The sequence below is a fragment of the Synchiropus splendidus genome, chromosome 12, assembly GCF_027744825.2.
Source record: "Synchiropus splendidus isolate RoL2022-P1 chromosome 12, RoL_Sspl_1.0, whole genome shotgun sequence".
In the NCBI taxonomy this organism is placed as follows: domain Eukaryota; kingdom Metazoa; phylum Chordata; class Actinopteri; order Syngnathiformes; family Callionymidae; genus Synchiropus; species Synchiropus splendidus.
Genome location: NC_071345.1, coordinates 3,538,772 through 3,557,529, shown reverse-complemented (window position 1 = coordinate 3,557,529; position 18,758 = coordinate 3,538,772). Strand labels below are relative to the sequence as shown.

General features: G+C 42.5%; 3 protein-coding genes across 4 annotated transcripts; 1 reads left to right on the top strand and 2 right to left on the bottom strand.

Moving 5' to 3' along the window:
- Positions 1-2,647: 2,647 nt before the first annotated feature.
- mycbp (MYC binding protein) lies at positions 2,648-5,094 on the top strand. Its single transcript, XM_053881679.1, has 6 exons — positions 2,648-2,742; positions 3,114-3,290; positions 4,247-4,319; positions 4,451-4,499; positions 4,598-4,715; positions 4,782-5,094. Exons 2-6 carry the CDS (start codon positions 3,276-3,278, stop codon positions 4,827-4,829), a joined length of 303 nt encoding a protein of 100 aa, XP_053737654.1. The 5' UTR covers positions 2,648-2,742; positions 3,114-3,275; the 3' UTR covers positions 4,830-5,094.
- Positions 5,091-8,407, bottom strand: gja9a (gap junction protein alpha 9a). Of its 2 annotated transcripts, none has more exons than XM_053881678.1 (2): positions 8,028-8,407; positions 5,091-6,947 (listed from the first exon to the last, which is right to left on the bottom strand). In XM_053881678.1, exon 2 carries the CDS (start codon positions 6,926-6,928, stop codon positions 5,489-5,491), a length of 1,440 nt encoding a protein of 479 aa, XP_053737653.1. In that variant the 5' UTR covers positions 6,929-6,947; positions 8,028-8,407; the 3' UTR covers positions 5,091-5,488. The 2 variants fall into 2 exon arrangements, with proteins under 2 accessions (XP_053737653.1, XP_053737652.1); XM_053881677.1 differs by having other exon boundaries at positions 8,123-8,407.
- Positions 8,408-10,550: 2,143 nt separating this feature from the next.
- rhbdl2 (rhomboid, veinlet-like 2 (Drosophila)) lies at positions 10,551-17,518 on the bottom strand. Its single transcript, XM_053881315.1, has 8 exons — positions 17,147-17,518; positions 15,541-15,799; positions 14,606-14,754; positions 13,787-13,899; positions 13,620-13,720; positions 13,490-13,550; positions 13,356-13,417; positions 10,551-12,124 (listed from the first exon to the last, which is right to left on the bottom strand). Exons 2-8 carry the CDS (start codon positions 15,766-15,768, stop codon positions 11,945-11,947), a joined length of 894 nt encoding a protein of 297 aa, XP_053737290.1. The 5' UTR covers positions 15,769-15,799; positions 17,147-17,518; the 3' UTR covers positions 10,551-11,944.
- Positions 17,519-18,758: the final 1,240 nt, after the last annotated feature.

Here is an 18,758-nt window from a genome sequence, read left to right as displayed (position 1 = left end):
TGTGTGAGAGGCCAAAACATATTTCAGACCTATTCATAGCAGACAAACCCCAACGTTTATCATACTTCAAGCGATTTTAACCGATCTAACGACACGCAAAACATTCCATAACAATTACCAAACAGTTGTGGCGCATTCTTAAATGAACCAGTAGATGGCGACCAACGCTTCAGTTTTGTCGTATTATTATATATTATATTCAATCATAAAATACGTTTTCCATCATTTTAACATTAGGTAGAAACCCTAATGTTATTTAATTCATTGCTTTACATTTGCATTACGGGGCATTTCACCAGGCGAGCATCAAACATCAGACAAAGAAAAAATAATTTCAGGGAAAATGTTCCCATAAACATGTATTTTATCATTTCCTCAGATGGACCATGGTGAACCAGAACAATGATTATATCACCTGCCGTTTCTCGCTCATGGAAGTGGCATTCTTTCCCCTCAAGATGAGCTAAATCCCTTTATCTTCTGCTACTGAGTACATCATGTCACACAAATAGTTGTTTGACTCAATCTTCTTTGACAACATCATTTGGCAACAAAGTCAAAATGGTATGCTATCATTTCATGTATGACACATTTTCAATATTGTTCATGATTGACAAGAGTGAAATGAAAAAGTTTCCCTCCCTTTTGCTTCACTTGTAAACTAATTTTTGTCCGTGATAAAGTAAATATTTAAGACGTCTCTATTGGCTTCTTGTCTTTTTGCGACTCTTCATGTTCCTGGATCTGAGAAAACAAAAAGCAATTTCTTCGATTAAGATTAAAAGACTTAAATATGTATATATATATATATATATATATATATATATATATATATATATATATATATATATATATATATATATATATATATATTTCACAAATAGTAGACACACTACCTTTGTTTTGAGCCTGTTGTTTTCAGCCTCCAAAAACTCACACCTCTGCTGAAGGTCAACGACCTCCTGCTGCAGCTCGTCGTCACTTATGGCAACTCCAAGGTGAGTTTTGAGAAATCTTTGCCAGTTAAAGATGCCACAGTAATGACAATGGAGAAGCAAGTTTTCAACTGAGAAGTATTTAAACTTGAAGGAGATGTTGGTGACTTAATAACAAACATGGTGAAGGATACTCAAGAGGGTTAGCAGGCTTTTCGGGTTGCTCATACATGTTCACTAATGCTGAAATCAGAAAACCGTTCAGGATGGAATTTGTTTCAACAAAGCAGTGCCACGCAAGAGCTGTGGAAGTATTTATTTAAACTAAACTACTTTCTTCATCTTTCAGTTGCATAGTAACCACTGTTACAAACATAAACATATATTTTGTAACTTGCATTTGTCATTTTTATTATTCAAATGCAGTAACAAAAAGCATTTCAGCTTTGATTTGCATGCAAAATTATTGACATATATTAATTTCATCTGTATAAACAACAGTTTCGCAGGATTTAGAGAAGTGATCTGATGGCCTTTCCAACATGTTCAACACTTCTGAGGTTACTTTTGCTAAACGCTAGAGACACAAGCAGGTTTAAAAAAAAAAAAAAAAAAAGTAGTTAGTTTCAAGCATAAAATCCAACATACCATGGGTTAGGCCATCAACAACACCTCCTTTCTCCAGGTACTTTCGAAAGTATTCTCTGCTAGAATCAGTTGGCTGCAAGATGGAAACAGTTCAGTGAGAAAGACAAATGGATGATTCAAAATAAAGCAGCAGCAATTCACTTATAATTAAAAAGTGCTTGCTTTTATTGTGTAACTTTACTTCAACATTGTTTCATAATCATTACTATATGTTTGCTTATTAATGTATATTAACTTAAATTGTTATTAATTTAGCCCAAAGATAAACATTCCAGTTTATGAAGCCTAAACAGTAGCCGAAAGATGTTTCTCAATAAAATGGACTGCGGCTACTGAATATTATTTTGATCAACAAAATGGCATCTTTCATGCATTCGTCACATGTTGAATCTGAAACCAGAGGTAAAAGCACTCACTCTCTTATGTGCCATGCTGTTGCCGTCCTGTTACAGTGTTAAAAATCCAGAAATTCAGTTGAAGTCATTCTGGTTCTCCTCCCCGACTTCAAATCTCCTCGGCTCTTTTGTAGCAGTTAGACTGGGTCAGATCTGAGGGGGAAAACGTCAAGCAACTGCAATAAACTGCATGGAATATTGAAACTTTATTGACTAAATCTTTCTTTCACACTGAAAAAAAAATGCGGTGAGCACAATTATCCACTAGATGGCGCTTAATCGCCCTCCACAAGTTGAATACGGACCTATCGACTTTCGCTCTCAGCAGAGGTCAATGTGTTTTTATTTCACTTTGGTCGCTCCATTAATTTTTGGAGTCCTCAAATAAGAATATTAATTGTTTCTCCCCTCCTTCAAGATTCGGTGTTCATTTAGGTACAAATATTTGCAATGGAGTTGTGAAATGGACTCATATTTATACGTGCTGATGGAAACAATAAAGCCAGTTTTTACACAGCAGCGTGTGGCTGCAGTGAGAGAGCGGAGGGAAATCCGCGCCTGGCGGACGGAGCTTATCAAACAGCGCCATATTTAAATCCGTCCAGGCCGTGCGTTTGTCTTTTTTAGCTCATGCGCCTTGACATCGTGGTCTTTGTTGGTGGTTTGACACGCCGTAATGACCTGGCGCCATTAAAAAGTATAAGTACAGCCACGGGTCGATGTAGCAGTTTGCATCGATGATTATCTTTCTACTTTGCAAAGAGGTGTGTGATATTTAATTATTTAATTCAGTTCCTTTTGTCACAGCCGCAATAATGTTCAATTTCATTATTAACTTTAGTCTGATTTTTTTTTTTTTTTCGACGAAGCGGAAAACTTCTTCCCCTCGGCCGTCAGACTGTTGAATTCGTGAACAGCCTTGTTGTTATTTTTATTTTTATTTTTATTTTTATTTTTATTTTTATTTTTATTTTTATTTTTACACTTTCCTAGTTGGTGGGCTCCCCACTGACCATGGCAATAAATTTAATTCTGATTCTGATTCTGATTTTAAGCCGAGACAAAATTCATGGTGCTACATATAGAAATGTTGACTAGAATGTGTGGCACAGGATCAATGTATTTGTCGCCTCAGATCTCATCCAGTCCGTTTGGGGGCGGTAATGCGCCGTTAAGGTTAGAGCCCAGCAGCTGAAAAAGCCAGACGAAGAAGCGACAGACGGCGTTTGGGAGGAAAACCGTCCACTTTGACTTTTCATTTGGATAATTGACAACACCTGGAAGAGCTGGCGACACCATGGCGCATTATAGAGTAAGTTCTCACAGACTTTTGGCGTTTTATATGACGAACTGAGTGACAGCTTTGGTAACGTCACGTAATCCCGCATTTAATCGACTAAATAGCGTGTCTAAGTCACGATATTGTAGTGTTTAGTACTGAATTGTTGCGGTAGTTTGAATAAACAGGTGTGTGCGTGTTGGAAAAACACATTATCAATGTTTCTTGTTTGTTGTGGTTACGGTTACCATAGACGCTATTGCTTCAAAGCGACCCCTTTGCTTCAACGTGTTTCGCATTAAGGCACCAGAAACCTGCACTTTTCTCTTTAAAACCCTGCAACTCCTTATTGTGAGCAAGTGAAATACATTCTACCGTGGTCTCGAACGTCAACCGAATAACTACAGTATACTCATTGTTATGTATTCATCCATTCTTCTCTCAAAAAATGTTAGCGTGTAGTAATTCAGTCCTTCACTGTATGTGCCACATGAATATGGTGACCATTGTAATTACACAGCTATTACAAAATATGAATGAAAATCTGATGAAAATATTGAAAACAGAAATGTCTGAAACTATTTGGTGTCGTAACACCAAGGAGAGGCCCTCTTCAAGTGGTGTGTTCTTCGTATGTTTTAAAGACGCACAACAATGAAGGACTCACTGATTTTTACATGTCGGTAATTAGAGGACGGTCCCTAGAAGGGGCTTTTCACCCGTCTACATAGAGATCTGTGTAATTCATTCAGACAACAAGACGCACGTCTTCCTTTAAAGTCCGACTGTAGTCGATACAGCATGTGACTCGTAAGAGCCAAGATATAAAATGCGAATGTCGAATCTTGTCGAGCCAACTGAACGTAAGTCTGCTGCTTGGTGGTCAGTTATCCATTTATTTGTGACGAGTTATACATGAGAAATGATGAAAAATGTTTTGGAATAAGATAAAATAAACGTACTCGAAGTAAACTGTTGACACCCCACAGGCATCTGACTCCAGAAGAGAACAGTTTAGGAAGTACCTGGAGAAGGGTGGTGTTGTTGACGGACTCACTAATGGTGAGTTACACTTGTGTCTAAAGAATCATAGGGATATGAAGGTTATGCACTTGTGTAGCTAAATAAAATACAAGCATACTGAAATTGATTTTCAAATCTAATGTTTTGGGTCTCATCTTTCTTCATTTCAGTGCTGGTGACGATGTATGAACAACCTGAAAAACCTGCCGACCCTCTGGAGTATCCTTATATACTGTATATATAATAACAGCTCAATAACTGGGACCAGTAGTTTGCATCGTGAGATCACTTGTGGTCAGCTTCTTTAACCGCCACAGATTTCTGAAAACCCACCTCGGAGTCGCCTTGGGTGATGAAGAGCTGCAGCAGGAGGTTCATGACCTTCGGCAGAGATGCGAGTGTTTGGAGGCTGAAAACAAGAGACTCAAAACAAGGGTAAGGTGTCTGCTATTTGTTTTTGTTTGGTCAGATGAATGATTTTAATGCTGCTTTGTTTTTCAGCTTCAGGAATATGAAGCACCACAAAAAGATGGGACTCCAACGGAATAGACAAAAATCTGCCTTTATTATCAATGTTTTGTTTCTTTAGATAAAAAAAAAAACATTTTTTCAAATATTTGAATGTTTCATGTTGGTATATGTTCCCACTTTATTTTGTTCAAGAAAAGCTTCTCATCATTATTAAAATTATTTATGCACTATACTGGATTTTTTTCTTTTGTGATTTAGTGTTTAACATTTAATTCATTTTCTGATCTCAAAATTGACACATAAGGGTCACACAAATGACAAACAAATGGCATTAAAAGTTATAGATTTCATCCTGTACAAACACATTTATTAAACATCCTGTTCAAAGAAAAGCAACTTTGGAATAAAAATAAATAAAAAATGAATTACAAAATGTTGAAATGGTGCAGCTGCGATTGAGATATGAGCAAGTTATTGAAAGGTTGGCAAACATTTGGCTCCTTCACATGACAGCAGGTCATGGAAACGTGAAGGGAATATAGGCCACACAAGAAGATGATGGCAGCCTCATGTTTTTATCAATTTCTGTGCTTTTTGTCGATTGGCGTTTCACTCCCTGTTTGTAAAACATCATCAAAATGCATTTTGGGGTCACTACTGTGCAGAACTGACAGCTGTTGTGCCCATTTTCCTCATCTCAGTCACAGATTTTAATCTACTGAAGGGTGTTCCGAGGTTCAGATTTGCAGGTCTGAGGCTCGCCTGCTGCTTGCGATACTAGCCATGGAAGAGGACGGTGGCCTGAGCTGATGCTCTGACTCTGAGCTGTAGTTCTCCTGGGACTCTGGGGTGGGCGGCTGAGTGTAATGTTTGCCGTCCGATTTAGTCTGTGTCAGCACCACCCCACATCCTGTGTCCACTCCTCCATACGAGTCTGTGTCAGAGCTTTTCCCTTCAGGCACTGTGGAGCAGTGGTAGGAACCTTGCGCCCGCCAGGGTTTTTTAGCCGAGCTCACCGGCAACGTGGGGAATGAGGTCCCGATGGAGCTCCGCAGGGGGCATCTGTCCGGGCTGCCGTTCTCTTTACTGCTCGGGGAAACCCTTGTCAAGTCCTCGAGATCTTGCTGAGCGTCGATCATGTAGTCGCGACACAGAGAGCACGGCTCGATGGTGGTCGACTCGCACACGTACGCCGTTGGACTTTCGGCCACAACTTGGGCTCCTTCCAAGTTCCCCTGAGCTGCTCCTTGAAAGGGCAGCTCTGAGGGTCGGATCAGGTTTGGGAAAACGTTTGTGGTTTTGTCTGACCAGATGGTAAAATCGCCGGGCGCTGAAACCGCCGTGGCCTTCCGGTTGACACATATTTGCGCCACAGATTCCTTCTTTGACTTGCTCGCCATGTAATCCTCAAGCTCATCTCTCTCCTCTCTCAAGTGAGGGTAGAAGTCCAAAATGCCCTTCTTCAGTCTCTTGTAACTCAAGTGTATGATTTCCAGGATGTTGAGGAAGAGGGAGATTCCCGCGATGCACTGCATGAACACCATGAAGACGCTCTTCTCTGTTGGTCTGGAAACGTAGCAGTCGACAGAGTTGGGGCACGGCTCTCGCTCGCACTTGAACAGAGGGTAGAGATGGAAGCCGTAGAGGAGATACTGGCCAGTCATGAAAAGCACTTCCACAATGGAACGGGTGATGACGTGCGCGACATAAGTCCGGAGCAGCGAGCCTCTCAGGGGAGCCTTGTTCAGCTTCCCCTGATCCAGTTGCTTCATCTCCCGCTCAATCCGCTTCTTCTCCTCGGCCAAGTCGTCCCCCACAAACTCCAGCTCCTTCCGAAGGAGGGCCTTCTTCTTCTGCCTCGCCTTCTCCAAAGCCCGGAGCCTGTACAGGGCGTGGCCCATGTAAACCAGCGACGGCGAGGAGACGAAGATGACCTGAAGGACCCAGTAGCGGATGAGGGAGATGGGGAAGGCCAAGTCATAGCAGACGTTCCTGCATCCGGGCTGCTCCGTGTTGCAGATGAAGTCGGTCTGCTCGTCGTTCCACACGTCCTCTGCTGCCACGCCGAGGACCAGCATGCGGAAGATGAAGAGGATGGTGAGCCAGATCTTGCCCATCATGGTGGAATGGATATGCACCTCCTCCAAGATCCCCCCGAGAAAGTTCCAGTCACCCATCTTCACTCTGCCATTGTGACTGTCAGGAACACAAAGATCGCAGCTTATCGGAAGGAAATCATTTCTATCTGACCCACTCCGTTCCAAAGCAATGAACCACTGACATCCTTTCAGGCTAGTCAAAACCTAGCAAGGAGGCGTCAGAGCCTCTTTTTGTCATGAACTTTTTTAGCCTGAGGTTTCTCTGTGGTGAGCATCGCCTCCTTGGCCCCAGGACAATCTGACTCTGGTTTTACATTCATCTCTTCCACCATTTTCAGGAAATTTCCAGGTGAATTCTTTACATTTATACATAAGCTCCTGCTACGAGCTTGTCAATGGGCAAAGCTTGACCGCTAAACTTTGTCGGTGATCTAGTTTTGCCACACTTTAGTTTTAATTTGATTTCAACTATATGTAGTTATAGCACTTGCGATAAACATTTGGTGGACCAGGTTTGGCCCCCAGTGCCTGAGTTTGACACATGGATTCTTAGTCCCATCCTGAATTACCATTTTGGATGGATGAGTAGACAGATGGATGGATGAACGGACAGGTAGATGGATGACGGATGGATGGATAGGTAGACAGATGGATGAACGGACAGGTAGATGGATGACGGATGGATGGATAGGTAGACAGATGGATGGATGAACGGACAGGTAGATGGATGACGGATGGATGGATAGGTAGACAGATGGATGAACGGACAGGTAGATGGATGACGGATGGATGGATAGGTAGACAGATGGATGGATGAACGGACAGGTAGATGGATGACGGATGGATGGATAGGTAGACAGATGGATGGATGAACGGACAGGTAGATGGATGACGGATGGATGGATAGGTAGACAGATGGATGGATGAACGGACAGGTAGATGGATGACGGATGGATGGATAGGTAGACAGATGGATGGATGATGGCTGGACAGATATGCGGATGATAGATGGATGGATGATAGCTAGATAGGATGATGGATGGATGATGGATAAGTAGATGATGGATGGATGATAGGGTGATGGATCACATAAAGGAAAAATAGCAGGAGACAAGGCTGCCTTTTAAACTGCTGTTTAAACCATAAAACCCAAGTAGGAAAAGTAAATTGAAAATACCTGGAGGCAGAAACGCCATCATGTATTTGCAAACAAATCACAGACTCGTACGAATCATTGAGCCATTGAATCCTCAGCCGCGGCGCGTGGTTTACCTTGCTGCAGCATGGACAGACTGCCGGTGGTGACTCAAATCTCCTCGGGTCATGCAGCCCAGACGAGGTCAGCCAAACAGTTTAGAATACTCCACAAGCGATCTGGGACATCACCCAAACTTCAAGTGACCCGCCTCTTGTTTGGTGCTGCCAGAAACAAAGTGGGAACAAGCGAGCGCTCAGAGTGCCAGCCCCACTCTGGCCACAGGACGTCGATACAGATGTATTTGGATCATGGCCCCCGCAGCTATGGCTTTACAGCCGCAGGACACTCGGGCAGCGACCTCAATCTCAGGGCGACAGAAAAGCACGCAGCGTGAGTGAAGCGCGTGGACAAACCAGGCCCTTCCTGTACTGTGTGACATGAATGAAGAAGTCAGAGCATCAGCATGCGGCACAGACGACACTCTGGGACAGAAAAACAGGTCCATATTTGACACTTCAGAAGTGAGACTGTGCAGGCGCTCAGCAGAGCCGACAAATAAAAAAGTTGTGTCACCAACAAAGGCACCAAAACTCCCAACAACTCACAGTTTCCTCAGTATGTTTTGCATCGTTACACTGTTGTTACAGTGTAGCAGAAACACACACGCTCCAGCTGAACCCCCCTCATTGATCCCAGGCCAGTTCTCCATACTGTCCTTGTCAAAGCACTGTCAACTGGTCGATGAGTAATTATGTCTCTTCCACACCCTGCTGCTTCTCCTGCCACAATTTATTCATCCTGGAAAAATACTGGGAAATCCTCATAACAGCTGACGCTGAAATGTAGTTGTAATAATTTAATAAGACTGTTTGAATCGCTGCAGTTTGCAGTAGCTTAGCTTTTAGCGTCGAAACATGGCGTGGCCCGGGGGCCATATGCGGCCCGATGCCTGTATTTTTGTGGACCATTTTTGTTTCTTTTGTTCTCTTTTAGTCACCACCACCACTTTAGCATTAAATATATATTCTTGTTACAAGAACTTTTCATTGGACATTTTTGTTTTTCTTGTTCCTCAAAATACATTGAAGGAATATTGACAATATATTTTGAAATAAATTGCCTTTTATCTGGAACATCTGGTCCGTAGTTATGTTGATTCATATTCAAATTAAGTGCATATGAAATGAAAATATTTCAATAGTTTTCATCGCATATTTACACTTCTTACTATCCTTACTTACATTTAATCTCTGTATGTCAACTTGACCTTGTTACTTAAGCATATACAGTGGTACCTCGGTTTTTGAACGTCCCGGAATTCGAACAAATTGGAGATCGAACAAAAATTTCAAGATTTTGTTGCTTCTGATTTCGAACGAAAATCCAGAACTTGAACGCCCCTGAAAAAAGCTGGAAAAAACATAACGCGCGTGGACCGATCAACTGACCCACGACGCGCTTTGTTATTGTGTATAACGCAGCCTCTGTATGCAGACGTGTCCCGTTAGCTCCATTTACTGACTGTTTTTTCTTCATACTGAGGTGTAAAACCTTTCCTGTCTCCACACTGGACCGTGGTAGAGTGTCACAGAGGAGGTGCTGGAGCGCTCACTCCAGGGTTTGATGTCCTGTTGTGGGCTGGAGCTGGGACAGGGATGAGGCGAGTCTGGGACAGAGCGTGACTTGGTTTATGACTTTGTCACAGCCAAACTGCACAGAAGCGCACATTCAGAGCTGGACACGCACCGGGCACCTCTTCACTTCTGGAGACGTCACTCACTCGGCAACCCCTCCCACATGCAGCGGCCACACACATAGAGGAACAGCCACCTGCAGCAGACACTCTACATTCACTCCTACAAAAGCCTGTTTTAAGGCTTGGAAGGCATTATTGCTTTTTCCATTCATTGTAATGGGAAAAATCCATTCAGATTTCTAACAAATCACTTCTTGAACGGCCGCCTGGAACAGATTGTGGTCGAGAACCCAGAACCCACCACTGTATTTTGGATATATTTCCAGCATGTTTTGTGGTCATTGCTGCCTTTATATTTTGATGCTGGTCTTCACAACAGCTACATTTTCTAATGTGGCCCTTCAGGAAATGTAATTGGTGTAAACTGTATTTAAGAGCTTGTGAAGAGTATTTTTAACATGACAATTGCACAGTTTGTGTTTTTAACTTTTCTGCTCTAAAACAACAGTTTTCCATTTTATATACAATAATGTTAAGAATCGAAGCAGATTTTTCAATGATAATTTTAAAATAAAAAATACAATAAAAAAAATAAAAATTTGCATGGATAGTAATGAAGGGGTGAACTCAGCTTCACCACATGAAATCAATTGACCAGGGTTGAGGAAGGAGTCAGTGGGGTGACGGGGAAAATGGCTCCACAGTTGGCAGGAAATGACTGGGACGTGTGTGAAAATGAAGCATTGACGACATGAAAAACTGGTTGGTTCGGTGGGGGCGCTGCAACTTCTGGAGTCATGTGCGCTCAACTTTTCTGTGGAATTGTGCTCGTAATGAGTCCTGTTTTTTTCTAACTTCACTGAATAAGGGTTGCTGAAGAAAAAGGCCTGACGCCAACAAAGCAGTTGACACTGATATTGATGAATATTGATGCACTTTGCAGCGACTATGAGCTGGAAGCTGAAGAACTTTCCACCAATGGCAGACAAGATCAATAATGCAGATATTGAGTTTTTATTTGACACGAAACACCCAGGATATCACACAAGTTCGGGTCGGAGTCACATATTTTATTGATACTGGAGATGGCATGAACACTAGCAATAGATGGCGCAGGAAGACCTAAGAAACATGGGATGTTCTGGTTGAAACATCGTGGTGTCTGAAGTATATTTAGGAATAATCTGGTAGTGATTTAAAAGTGTTTGAAATTGAGGTGGCAGACCTCTGAACTGGTGGCAGAACTCTGGCAAACCATGATGGGAACTTTCAAAGAAGTCTTTGCTTACATCTGCTGACCATTTCTTTTATTCCCTCATTCACTTCTATAGCTTCCGGTCCCATGACCGACTTAGAAATAGAAAAAAAAGGTGGAAATTTAGAGTTCACAAAACGCAACACACAATTGAATTACTGAAATAAAAGAATTTCCATGCATAGAAAGTGACAACAAGAGGATTTACTGATGCTTGGAATTTCCTTAGCATGGTAATGCTACTGCCACTTGCTCGCCGATTGAGCATGAATATTTCTGACACGAAGAATGCGGATGAAATACAAATAGAATGTCATTGCGAGGGCAGAGCGGCTTGGCGAAGGTATGCACTGACCCAGTGCCTTTAGAGTTCACTATAATTTGTTTTAATAGAAACGTTGAAAGGGACAGGACCTCAATAAAATGCAGCAAATGCAGGCACACAATTGATCCATCAACATCTTATCTATCAATTATTATTATTATTGTTGTTATATTATTATTATTATTATTCCCAGTCATCCTGGAGTCAATTCTAGTTACCGTGTCAGCTATTTTAACACTGATTTTTGTCAATATTCCACAAAGTAGAATTCAAAGTCAATGAGTGACTATGGGGAGGAAAACAAATCCAGCAAATACGCACAAGTAATTCTAGAAAATATTTATTCTCAGTGTTCCGATACGACATTTAAAAAGACTCCACACAAACCTGTCAAACCACCTGACATAAAAAGATAAACACTAGATAATGAAATGCATCAGTCCCTCACAGAAACATGTCATTCAGACTTTATAAAAATAACTCGGTAAAAAAGGTGGTACCATTCACCTGGACTAAAGCGAAGATTAAGAAGCCAAACACTCGCTGGATGATACGTGTTAAAAACGAACCTGAGATCAAAGGCGTTTAGTGTCAGCAAACCAAAACACTGCTTTGTGTTTCTATGGTGCCGGTGAGAGGAAGATGTTGTACATCACCGCGAAGATCACAAAGATGAAGTATCCAGCGATGCATATCCAGAACAGAGGGTTTTTCAGAAGCTTCTGGTTATACGCGCTGAAGAAGACATAGCCGACCGTCATCCCGGCTATGATTCCTCCGAAATGAGCCACAAATGAAACCTGGAACAAACCACAGAATTGGCTTTAGCTGCTTTGCTTCAGGACTTTGTTGCACAGCTAAAGGTCCTACATGATATCCAGATCTGGATGGAGCTGTCCGTCAGTGCTCCGCATTAATTTCATTCATATTTATGCACGTTTCCACAAAGCTTACAGATACGGACCAAACGGAGCAGTGCCACTGAAAACCATGGGGGCAGTGTTGCTGTTACTATCCATTATGGAGCTCTAGTGAGACACAAAGAAGACATGACAACCTCCAGTGGTGATATATTTAACGTCCTCACAGACCACCACCTCCTTCGACACTGCCTCCGTTTCCTCTTTAGAGCAAGAGCTACATGATCAATGCTTCTTCCACTGTTGCCATGTTGGTTTTGGAGTTTGTCGTGGTCATAAAGTTTTGACTCTGGGCTGCTCCTCCCAGAGGATATATTGGTGAACAGCAAGGAGATAAGCAATGATCAATGAAATAAAATAAAGGAAAACAAAAAACACCCTTCAGATCGATTGTGTTCTCGTGGACCTGTGGTGTGGGTTGCGACAAGAGATTTCACTTTCACCTTTGTGGTCTTCGGTAATAGTGTCTCCAGCACTTATTTTTTACTTTAAATATATTTTAAAATTTATAACACTTTTCCTCGTCAAACTGTAACACTATTTTGTTTGGGTTGTCGGTGCAACAGTTGGAGCCCAGAGGCCCAGGACCTCCCTCTCCTAGAAGCATCCTCCAGCTGGTGGAATACTGATGTGTTCCAGGGCCACTCCATCTCCCCCAGGTGTCCTTGGTCAGTCCCGGGACCTCCTCACAGTTGGCCCATGCCTCCTTCAGTCCCTATACAGTCTGTTTGTATCCACATTTCAGTCACCACCCAAAGCTAGTGCGAGTTGGAGCGTGGGTCGACTCGAGACTTTTGCCTTTTGGCTCAGCTCTGTCTGATACGAAGCGCTCATGACTGAGAATGTCACGTCAATCCCTCACTCGAGAGCAAGACCCTTAGTCAGGTATTCAAAAGCACTGAAAAGCAGAGAGTAAAAGTGACCCAGAGAGGGGCCTCAGAACCGGTTAGTTAGACTTGGACTGGTGCCCAGTAAGAGGCAGGATTTGTCAAGTTCTAGCAAGAGTTGCTCTTCACCAGTATAAGTCATGTCAGGACAAATCAAACATAGAGGGAGGGGCATCTTGTAGACACACACAAACAGCCTGTTTGATAGCTAGATGTGACCTTACGTTCATGCCGGACCCGTCGTTGGCAAATCTTCGGTAGAAGGCGAAGCCGAAATCTACGCCCACTGCAAGACACCGGCGTGGATTTAAAGGTCTTCAGTCTGGCAACAATGGCAGCGGCGACGGACGACACCTACCGATGACGATGATGGTGAGGATGCGGAACACTCCCAGGAGAGGAATCATCTCGCGGAAATTCTGCAAGAGCTTAGCTTAGCTAAGTTTGTAGACACATTAAACACCTCCAATGTACTTGAGCTCACGTACCACCACAGCGTTCATCAAGTATCCTCCAATTAGAGCATAGACCCCACCTGAAGCCCCCACCAAGGCGCTGAGAGGGTCAAAGATGGAGCTGGCCAGAGACCCTGAGGAGAGACACGCCCCCTCATCATCCAACCGGTGGATCCTCTGTGACAACGCCAGCTGCTCACCTGCCAGGACCCCGGCCATGTAAACCATCCCCACTTCAAATCCTTTGTGGACCAGCTCCAGCGGGATCCCCAGCAGCAGCTGCATGAAAAGGTTCCCCAAAATGTGCTCCACACTGTCGAGAGGAAAAGAGGAACAGAGGAGTGTAAAGGCTTCAACAAACCACGAGTCGCGCTGGTGCAAACTTTACATAAAGGAGACGCAGATAAAAAGATGAACCAGTTAAAACTTTGTATCAGTGGCTGATGCAATGTCACATTTCTGGTTTCATGAGTCTTAAATGGTTAAAGAAAATGTCAACACCATCAGTGAATGTATAAAACATGGATATAATAATAACAATAATAACAACAACAATAATAACAAGAACAATAATGGAACAATAACAATGGATCTTAAATTCAGAATTAAAATTTTTCAGAAGAAGTGTGTGAGAATTCAATCTTAACTGGAATAAAGTCTGCATTTCTTTCCTATCTTGCGCAAGTTGCTTTTGTTTTTCGTAACTTCACTGCAATATTGTTCAAATCTTAAACACAATGTGTCTAGTTTCACATCTGCGTGACACACAACTCATATCATTTGTAGTGTGACAAAGCATTGAGTTCAGTTTTGTTTTCACGTCAACAGTCACAAGTTCTTCTCCTGTGGTTTACATGATCACGAGTGTGACTTGGCTCACCACCGCCCCCACACCCCTCTGTTGCATTAACTACGCCTACAGACAGTCAAGTTGTTGACTGGAGAGCATTGGGATTTCCTGTGACCGCTGCCCTGAGTCAGGCTTGTAGTTAATGGAAGGCGCAGCTTCCCACACTCACCCCGCGTGGACAAACATGTATGAGATGAAGCGCCATGCTTGCTCTCGCTCCTCCGGCTTGTAGGTCAGGCGGCTCTGCCAGATGCCCTCGTCCAGAGTCACCCACTGCTTCTGTGGCTTCCACACCGCGTAATAGATAAACACTGCCAGCTGGCGAGACACAGTCTCATGTTAGTTTAAGACTTGGACTTTAGTGCTCAGTGTCAGAGGGAATTCACCTTCAGCTGCTGTTTAAATATAGAAAACAACCTCTGGAAATTCCCCAAATGTATATAAACATTTAAATTTAACGTAAAGCTTCTGTTTTGCTAGATCACTTCTGGATTTCTTTTAATATGTACTTTATTTTTATGTATTTAATTTCACAAGTCCGATATTTTAAATAGTCTAAACAACTATGGTTCAAAATAATAATTCAGATATTTCCAAAAGTATTAAAAGAAATAAATGAAAAAACATGAAATCTTGTACATCATTTTTAGACCTTAATGGACATTTCAAGCGATATAACACATATTATTATTATATGTTTTGTAAAATAAATAAGGAAGGGGAAAATACATTTACAGAAAAAATAGGGCTTAATCGTTTTCACAAATGACATGAACTAGAAAAAGAAATATAATGATGAAAAAAGGCAAGTAAACATATAAAACTAAAAAATAGGATGCTGAGAAAGACTTCAAAATACAAACAATTGAAATGGAAATTGTTATGTACTTTCATATTTCTGAAAAAAAGAAAATCTGAATTATGCCAGAAAGTAAATTAAATAAAAGATAACTAAGTAAAAAGTTATTCAATGACACACATGTCAGTTTTATATATAAAATCAATGGATTTAAAAGGACGACTAACATCCCGGGGATGAGAGGATAAAGTGACATTAGATATTTCACAGCTCTTCATATCATAGTAAGCGTGTGGCCTTCATACCTCTGCGATACTGACGAGGATGATGAAGATGGGGGGCGGACAGCAGTTGGCTCGCTCCAGGTACGTGCTGCGCAGCTGCTCTGGCAGCATCCACCGGGAGATGGACCTCTGGAACTTCTCCAAGCAGCCCACCTGCCTGTCTCCGTCCGGCCGGTCGTCCGCCCTGGACTTATCCCCATCTCTGTCCACAGGGAACGGTTCCTGTTGCTCCAGGTCGATGTCTCCCATCACTGCAGCAGACCTGAGTCAGAAGGTGCATCTGGAAATGACACAGACAAAAACATAAAAACAATGTCAATTATGAAATGATACAAGTTGTCAAGTAGATAACAGCAAAATATGTACAGTTGTGTTCATAATAATAGCAGTGTGTTGGCAAGGTTTTGCCTCATGAACAGCATTTTTTATGTCAGCCCACACGTTTTCTATGGGCTTGAGGTCCGGGGATTTTGCTGGCCACTCCATTACTTGAATTTTGTTTGTCTGGAACCATTATTTTGCTCGCTTGCTGGTGTGTTTGGGGTCATTGTCTTCCAGTATTCTGATGTACTCAAGCTGATCCATGATCCCTGGTATGCGATAAATAGGACCAACGCCGTAGTACGAGAAACATCCCTATACCATGATGCTTGCACCACCATGCTTCACTGTGTACCGTGGTTTGAATTCAATGTTTTTAGGTCGTCTGACAAACTGCCTGTGACCCTTCGACCAAAAAAGAACAATCTTACTCTCATCAGTCCACAAAATATTGCGCCATTTCTTTGTAGTCAATGCGCCCCTTGGCAAACTGTAACCGCTTCAGAACAATGGGACTTCGTTGTGGGCTTCTTACTGGAAGCTTGGCTTCACACAGGTGTTGTCTGGTTGTTGCAGTACTCACAGGCAACCTGAGATCTTCTCTGATCCTCCTGGAGCTGATCATGGGCTGAGCCTTTGCCATTTTGGTTATTCTCCGTTCCATTCGAATAGTTGTTTTTCTTTTCCGACCCCGACGTTCTGAACCTCTTTATAGGTTTTCCCCTCTTTTATTAACTTCTTTATCAAAGAACGCTCTTCCTCTAAACGGTGTCTTGAACGACCCATTTCTCTCTGTTTTTCAAGGACAAATGCACAGCCAGCATGAGCAGCGTCCGTAGTCTTGATCTCTATATACAGGCCGCCTGTTTTTGTCACACAATCTATGAGCTCGGTAATTGAGCTCAGCACTGCTATTTTTTTTTTTTTAACAAAATAATAGTCAGTTAACGCTTAAGTTAATGCTTCAGTTTCACGGAAACAGCAGCATGCACGTCATACCTGTTGGGTCTGCTGGTTTCCTATACCTTTCTTAAACCTTCTAGGAACTTACTTGCAGTGTAGAAGTTGAAACTCTAACAAAAACATAGATTTATCTTGCTATTGATGTGGGACGGCTATTGTTTTAGACACAGCTGTAAATGTAAATAAAAGCAGACCATTCATTCATTGGTGGAAGCCACGCTCCAGGAGTCAAGGTGTGGTATGATTATGACTAGAATTAGTTTGAGGAGTACATTCGAAATGAAATGTGTTATTTACAGATGAACTATAAAGCAACTATCGTGACAACGGATAAGCTACTCACCAAAACAAAACGGTCAACAGGAAGCGTTTCTCCTCACCGCCGCAGCACAAAGAGGGATTCAAGGGAGTGCAGGAAGTGTGTTAGTTCATCAATTAAAAACATTCAAAGCTCTTTCCAAGCTATAAATCGGTGTTCAACAACATCCCCGCGGACAGCGGCGCGTTCCCGTCCTCTTCTTCTGCTGCGTTCTTGAGCGACTAAACGCACAAAGCTGGACTCGGGTAATTACAGCTCTGTCATCCCGGTGTTTCCCGGAGGGACGCGTCCTTCCTGCGTCAAAAACAAACAGCTCCGGAGCCTTCTGAGTGCAGTTTAGCCACAGTTTCTTCTTCCTATGACGCCAGCTAGCAGACGACAACAGCTGCTAACCTACCTGTGCCACACCTGAAGCCGTGACGTCACCGACGCTGGGCCGACCTTCAAATACAATCGTTCCGATTCGAAATATTTTCTCTTTTTTTGTATAGTTGAACACTGATGTAATCCCCAAAAGTAAGACACAATATTCGCCAGAGAGGGGGGAATTAGATATCGAATTAAATCACGTTTCTATGCGATGCGGATCTACACCGCGTGGTGGCAGTAGAGCGCACTAAACGTGTCATTTAACAGCAGTTAACATGTGATTTTTGCGACGTATTTAAGCTTTAAGCGGAACACACTCTTTCTTGTACGTTTTTACGTCTGGATTAAAAGAATTGGAGCTTTTGTGCAGTGTTTAATAAACGTGTAAATGCATTACATTGATCTGTATAATTGTTTATAGTTGTTTAAATGAGCACAAACGGTTAAATATTTGAAATTGGTCACATCTGTTGAGTCAATACAACGCTATTCAAATCCCATCCTCATCGCTGAGTTCCTTTTCAATCTAACCTCTAAAGAACTACACTAAGATCATGCACCTTCCATTGTTGTCCACTAGATAGCGCTGTCGTTCCACTTCCACATTCAGCTGCAACATGTCCGTTGAACTTCTGTGAGATCTGAAATGGTGTTTCAACTCAAATAAAATTGGCATTCAGACACCAATTCTTTAAATAAAGTTCCACACTTGGTCGTTCACGTGTTGCTCTATTTTGACTCTCAACAGTGTCACAACCTGAAGCAGCTGCTTCAGACTTCTCAGTGTGATAATTGCAGGACTCTGGATGCAGTGACCTCTGGCCAGAACAAACATCCCCAGGTTATTCGCTCTGCCTCATGTGTGTGCGCAACAGGACGCAGTCGCATCTGCGGCGACGTGTGTGTCTCCAGCTGGACTGAACTCATCTGAACTGGACTGCCACATGTGACAGTTCAGTCCGACCTTCAAATGAATCTCAGACTCCTTTTTTGGGAAAACACTTGAGAACATGTCCAGAACATACTGAATTGTTAGATCAATCTTTTATGTCCGGTCTTGAAACACCCTGGATTTATTCCTGATCTACATCCCTTATTGGACTTCAGCCTTGGTGTCAACTAGCATTCCAAAAAACCTTGGTCTTGTCTCCTGCTAGAGAAACAAGAAGTCTATGTCTTTTCTCATGGTCTCACCTTCATCTCAGACTCTCTCTTGAGCTCCACTCTGAAAGGTCTGGAGTTTTGTCTTGTCCTGCATGGGCCTTCT

What these genes read in the sequence shown, in the direction of transcription:
- mycbp (XM_053881679.1), top strand. An exon ending in TGTTGACGGACTCACTAATG is followed by an intron (nt 4,320 to 4,450) that starts GTGAGTTACACT and finishes TCTTCATTTCAG; the next exon opens with TGCTGGTGACGATGTATGAA. An exon ending in AAACCTGCCGACCCTCTGGA is followed by an intron (nt 4,500 to 4,597) that starts GTATCCTTATAT and finishes TAACCGCCACAG; the next exon opens with ATTTCTGAAAACCCACCTCG.
- gja9a (XM_053881677.1), bottom strand. Translation starts at nt 8,175, where the DNA reads ATGACCCGAGGAGATTTGAGTCACCACCGGCAGTCTGTCCATGCTGCA. An exon ending in TCTGTCCATGCTGCAGCAAG is followed by an intron (nt 6,948 to 8,122) that starts GTAAACCACGCG and finishes TGTTCCTGACAG; the next exon opens with TCACAATGGCAGAGTGAAGA.
- rhbdl2 (XM_053881315.1), bottom strand. Translation starts at nt 15,768, where the DNA reads ATGGGAGACATCGACCTGGAGCAACAGGAACCGTTCCCTGTGGACAGA. An exon ending in CATGGCCGGGGTCCTGGCAG is followed by an intron (nt 13,721 to 13,786) that starts GTGAGCAGCTGG and finishes GTCTCTCCTCAG; the next exon opens with GGTCTCTGGCCAGCTCCATC. An exon ending in CCTCACCATCATCGTCATCG is followed by an intron (nt 13,418 to 13,489) that starts GTAGGTGTCGTC and finishes GGTGTCTTGCAG; the next exon opens with TGGGCGTAGATTTCGGCTTC.